This window comes from Macadamia integrifolia, chromosome 7 (genome assembly GCF_013358625.1).
Source record: "Macadamia integrifolia cultivar HAES 741 chromosome 7, SCU_Mint_v3, whole genome shotgun sequence".
NCBI lineage: Eukaryota > Viridiplantae > Streptophyta > Magnoliopsida > Proteales > Proteaceae > Macadamia > Macadamia integrifolia.
Window position 1 is genome coordinate 20,320,220 of NC_056563.1, and position 6,202 is coordinate 20,326,421.

The following is a 6,202-nucleotide window of genomic DNA, read 5'->3' on the forward strand; positions in this document are numbered from 1 at the left end:
AGGATTTTGATTCCAATATTTGAAACTGTTTGTTAAATGATTTGATTTTGATTTCACTTAAAAATTCTTGCACCAAACTAAACTGAATCAAATCTAACCATTTACATCAAAACCCTACCAATTGATTAACACACTTAAATTGATTATCTCAGCTTTATTTTACCCTAAAAAAAATAGAAAAAAAGGTTACACAAAAGATAGCAAAACTCTGAAGTCTGACCTGACTCGCCCTCTCCAAAACCTGGCGAGTGAAGCGAGTCACTCCCGGTCAGGAGCGAGTTTTGTTGTTTCTATTAATTTTAAAATTTGAAATATATTATATTTGATTTATCTACAATCGAGACATAGCCTTAGAAACCTGTGAGAGAGGGTTGGATTCGTTTGGAAACCATTAAATCTATTATAGATATTAGATTTTAAAATATAACTTACGTATAATAATGCAACGTGGAAGCCTTGGTCTGCGTGTCATAGTCAGAGATAACAAACCGTTTATCGTTTAAAAACCATAGATAAAGTCAGAAAGTGACAAAACTATTCAGACATCCAGACATCGTTATCTTTATAAAATAATTTAAAAACTAATCTTCAACCTAATGTTCTCAAATCCCAAGTCTCACTAAGTTTTTACTTTTTTTACCGGACTCGGTGATTTTTCTCTGTGACTCTTAAAAACCTGAGTCCCTAGTGAGTCGGTAAGATTATGGACGACTCACGTCTTTTTTTTATAAAGGCCGAGTATTCATGATTCTTGATCATGTTTTGTATTTTTTGTCTCACTCATGCAAGTTTTCCTAATCAAAACTTGATTTGTCAACATTTTTTTTATCCACGAAAGAGAAAAAAAAAATTCGTCAACTTGTGTAATTGGTGTCATTAGGGGAATTTCACTCCCTTACGGCCTATTAACTAAAACTTCTCTATCTCTTATTTAATTTCTGATATTCCTCTGCTTATATTACACTTTTTTCAAATTGATTAGTACAAAACATGATTTGAACCCAAGCACTAACAAGTTTTGTCTCATCCAATCATCAAGGATATTGATATAGCTGATGTATCCTTAAAGATATTATTTATTTATTTATTTTATCTCATCCAATCATCAAGGATGTTGTTTATTTATTTATTATTATTTTTTTGTCTCATCTATTATCACAAATTTAGCAATCTATTTTTTTATTGGTATTAGATCGGTATCAATCTCAGCCGATACTAATTCGGATCAATAATCTAAAAGTTACATTCCCCATTGGGGTTGGGGCACATGGTTTTAGGGATTAAAGGAAAAAAAAAAAAATGTGGTACTCAATTGGAACATATGATACCGATATAGACATAGAATAGATAAAAATATTGGATTAGCAATGCAAATACCCAATTGGAACTTATGATACCAATATAGATATATATATCGGATACAAAATTATTCTTTTTTGAATTTGCAATATCCTTGATGATTTGATAGGACAAAACTTGTTAGTGGTTTGGTTTTGAACTAATCAATTTGAAAAAAATGTAATAGGTAATAGGTGAAAAGAGGGGTAATTTGGGTAATTAAAAGGGCAGGTTGAAAGAGATGTAAGAATAAAAAAGCAAGGGAGTACCAGGAAAAAAAAAAAGAAAAAAAGTAAAAAGTATGGGAGTTTGAGTAAGTGTAGGGAGAGATAGTAAATTTCCGTAAATTATATGGAAGTATAAATAGAGTATAGGAGTCCTCAGAGTATAGACTATAGAGCTAGCCACGGCCTTCCCCTTCGTCTTTTCACCGTATACACTTAATTAGTAGTACACTGCCACCGGGAAAAATGTCGTCTGCTGCCTTCTCCCTATGCTTTACTCCGGCAACTTTCACCTTCAAGCTTCCAGCTATACGACCCCCATTCTCCCGTACTTGCTCTATTGCGACCAGAAATAAACTGGGACGAGGTAGACGAGCTAACTTCGGCCTTCTGCTTCGCTCGAGAAGCAATAATGTTGTCATATGTAATAGTCTCACTCAAGACACCCTCCAAGGTGGTGGTGGTGGTAACAGAGAGGCAGCAGCTTTTGAGGTTTGCGTCACAGATCAGATGAAGGAGAAGATAAAATCCATTAGATCGATGTTGGGATCTACGGAGGATGGTGAGAATGATATAAGCATATCAGCCTACGATACTGCGTGGGTTGCTATGGTGGAAGATATTAATGGAAGTGGTGTTCCTCAGTTCCCTTCTTGCCTTCAATGGGTTGTGAATAATCAACTCCCGGATGGATCTTGGGGCGATCGTTTTATTTTCTCTGCTTATGACCGGATTCTAAGCACTTTAGCTTGTGTCATCGCTTTAAATTCATGGAATGTTTGTCCGGAATTACGTGAAAAGGGGATGGTGTTCATTAGGGAAAACATGTCCAAGATCGAAAGCGAAAATGAAGAGCACATGCTTTCAGGCTTTGAGGTTGCATTCCCTTCTCTTATGGAAATGGCTCGAAAGCAAGATCTCCAAGTTCCTACAGATAGTCCATTCCTGCAAGAGATATATGACAAAAGAAACCGTAAACTCTCAAACATACCAAAGGAGATGATGCACACGGTGCCCACAGTTATCCTCTTTTGCTTGGAAGGGATGGGTGGCCATGATTTAGATTGGGAAAAGCTTCTCATGCTACAGTGCCAAGATGGGTCGTTCTTGACTTCCACAGCGGCCACAGCCTTTGCACTCATGGAGACTAAAGATGAACGATGCTTAGCACATCTTAAGAGAACAGTTGAAAAATTCAATGGTGCAGGTAAAACACTTACTCTTTAATTTTCTCCACAGCTAACTAGCAAAGTTATATACTGTTTTGAACTTTAATTTCATCATGTATTATTTGTACTTATATTCTTTACTTCTTGTTTATTCTTCAGTCCCTAATTTCTTTCCGCTAGACTTGTACAAGCGTAATTGGGGTGTGGATCGCTTGGAACGCCTAGGCATTTCTCAACACTTCCAATCAGAAATTAAAGAGTGCCTCGATTATCTCTATAGGTATGGATCGGTTGTATTGATCTAGATCGGTCAATATTATCTTTATTTTTTTATAAAATTAGTTTATTTTGTTTTAAATACAATTTTACCCTTAATACGGATACAATACCCAATCCTAGATCGACCAGGGTATTGGGATGGTCTCAACTAATATTAATACAATATGACTAACATGGTCAATCCGATACTGATACCTAAAACCATGGTCAAGTGTCAATACTTTGAAGGACGTAATTCCTTTCACGTATGATAATAAGATCTTGCTATATATTCATAGAATCACAAATTAAATAATAAGGAAACGACACCTACCGTTGACCATCAATGGTACAGAATTCGTTGCCACTATATACTTCACATACCTTGATCTTCACTGCAACAAATGCAAGAGATGGTTCCAATAATGAGAGTAACGTTAAGATAGAAGGAAGACCTAGAGTCTTATTTTATAGAGTTTGTACACACTTTCATCAAATTGTATTAAATAGGATAGAACTATTTTCCCTAATTAAACCATGAGTGAGTTTTTTTATTTAGAATCCAATACTAAGGGATTGATATTGATCAGTTTCTTAATTATTCTATGATAAAATCATAAGGAATATTGAAAGGATATTTCAACACACCTATCTCTTTCGTTGCCATCAATAGTCCTGATTTATTGTACCGAAAAAAAGGAAAAAAAAATTACCCACATGGGAACAGGTGAGGGGGACACCAATTGACACATGAACTAAAACGTATGTTCACGTGATTGTACATGTAGAAGATCTCAATTCAATAACTCTAGTCTAAAACTTTCCTTAATTATCTGAGTTTGGATTAGCTCCACCCACACGGGAACAGTTGAGGAAAGATCTCCACACCCCATAGGTGTAGGTACTACATAACAGAGAGCCCGGATCCAGCTCTTCTGTAGCAAGGGGGTGCGCTATACATCTTGTAGCGCAACACCACAGGTCGATACCTGGAATGTTCAAAAGAAGGACGAAGATTGCCGAGAGGTAGAGGAGCCTCTGTCCATGCGATGCAGGGGAGAGGTTATCAAACCGATTGAGGTTTTCTCTTGCATTCAGTGTGTCAGATATTGTCGGGTTATCAAAGTTGCAACAGTTTTTGGTGTTGAATAATTAGCTAAGAGAAATTACTAAACAACCCCTTCACAGAATTTTAGCAAATTATTTGGCAGGTATTGGACCGAGGAAGGGATGGGCTGGGCAAGAGGTTCCAGACTTTGCGATATCGACGATACAGCCATGGCATTCAGACTTCTCAGGTTACATGGATACGAGGTTTCACCAGGTGACAATATCTAAAAATTTAGATCGAATAAGATCTCCACAGTTAGTTAATTCGATTGAAATTATACCTATATATATATATATATTTGTGTCAATTTAACCCAGTAGTAATCCTCTCTTGCCATATATAGGTGCATTTAGGCATTTCCAGAAGAACGAAGGCGGCGAGTTCTTCGTAAGCTACGGACAGTTGAGCCAGTCCGTCACCGCAATGTGTAACCTGTATAGAGCGTCTGAGGTGTTGTTCCCCGGGGAGAAGATCCTAGAAGAAACCAAGGCTTATGCATCCAAATTCGTCAGAGAAAAACAAGCTTCGAATCAGCTTGTGGACAAATGGATAATAACTAAAGACTTACCCGGTGAGGTGGGATACGCTCTGGACATTCCATGGTACGCCAGCCTACCCCGCATAGAGGCAAGATATTACATCGAACATTATGGAGGATTCGATGATGTATGGATTGGGAAGACACTGTGCAGGTTGTATTGGATTAACAATAATGACTATCTGAAGCTTGCCAAGTTGGATTTCAACCATTGTCAAGCTTTACATCAGTTGGAGTGGACTACCATTATCCAGGAGTGGTATGCGGAGTGCAATATTCTTGAGGAGCTTGGAGTGGCCAAAAGAGAGTTGCTTCAAGCCTATTTTGTAGCAGCGGTAAGCATATTCGAACCCGATAGGGCAAGCGAGAGGCTAGCATGGGCGAGAGCTGCTGTGCTTGTGGAGGCAGTCTACTTGTTTATGGAGGAGATGGATACAACGAGTAGTAGTAGTATCATGGACCAAAAGAAAGCACTACTTCTCAATTACTTCAACCACAGCAGCATTTGCCATAGTACTGATATTGATATTGATATTGATATTGATATTGATATTGATGATCACATGAGCACCCGGCCGAAGAAGCTTGCGGAAGCAATCATCAAAACCCTCAACCGTATCGCACAGGACACTCTAGTGGCACACAGCATAGACATAGGACATCACTTACGATGCGCTTGGAGCATTTGGCTGCAACATGGAAGAGAAGGAGAAGGAGAACTCCTGGTTCAGATGATAATCCTGTGTGCGGGACTTTCAGTCTCGGAAGAGAACTCGTCGTCCCATCCACATTACCAGCGTCTCATTCACCTCACCAACGCAATATGTTGCCAACTTCGCCCGTTCCTAGATCCTAAAGGCCTTGGTAAGAACAATACCATAAGCAATACTGCTGGTAGCCCTCCAGTAGAACCCCTTATGCAAGAGCTGGTTCAACTTGTTCTCCAGAGCTCCCATGGCATTGATTCTGAGATCAAGCGAGTGTTCCTCACCGTCGCCAAAAGCTTCTATTATGCTGCCCACTGCACCAGTGCCACAATCGATCAACATATAGCTAAAGTTCTATTCGACAAGGTTGCTTGACATTTTTTCATATGTATTTAATACCACAAAACTACTTTTACACAAAAAAAAAAAAAAAAAAAAAAAAAAAAAAAAAAAAAAACTACTATTTTTGATAAAGTTTCTTTTTGGATTTAAATCCTCTGCAATTCTTCATCATGTCTGCAATTTTCATGCAATGCTATCTGCACAATATGACACCTGGCAGCGTTGATGTGGATGGCCTAGATCTGGAGGGAGAAGATGATGCTACTAGACCAGTTTGAATCCGATCCAAATCGAACCGAGATGATGACCCAACCCAATCTATACACGATTATTTTGAAATCGTGAAACCCTAACTTCACTTTCCTTTTCCTCTTCTTCTTCTTCTTCTCTCTTACACGCTCTCCATGGAGGCTTTGTGGGTTACCACATACTAGTACATTGGGGGCTTGACCTCCAGTGAAATCCGATGTAGTTTTCCAAAGAGTGTGCTTTCTGGGTTGAAGATCTGTCTCTCT

At 38.3% G+C, this 6,202-nt stretch overlaps 1 protein-coding gene across 1 annotated transcript; it reads left to right on the forward strand.

The window, feature by feature from the left end:
- The first annotated feature begins 1,750 nt into the window (after window positions 1–1,750).
- Window positions 1,751–5,780, forward strand: LOC122085101 (ent-copalyl diphosphate synthase 1-like). Its single transcript, XM_042653542.1, has 4 exons — window positions 1,751–2,769; window positions 2,891–3,011; window positions 4,201–4,313; window positions 4,444–5,780. The coding sequence occupies exons 1-4, from the start codon at window positions 1,809–1,811 to the stop codon at window positions 5,718–5,720; spliced, it is 2,472 nt and encodes an 823-aa protein (XP_042509476.1). The 5' UTR covers window positions 1,751–1,808; the 3' UTR covers window positions 5,721–5,780.
- Window positions 5,781–6,202: the final 422 nt, after the last annotated feature.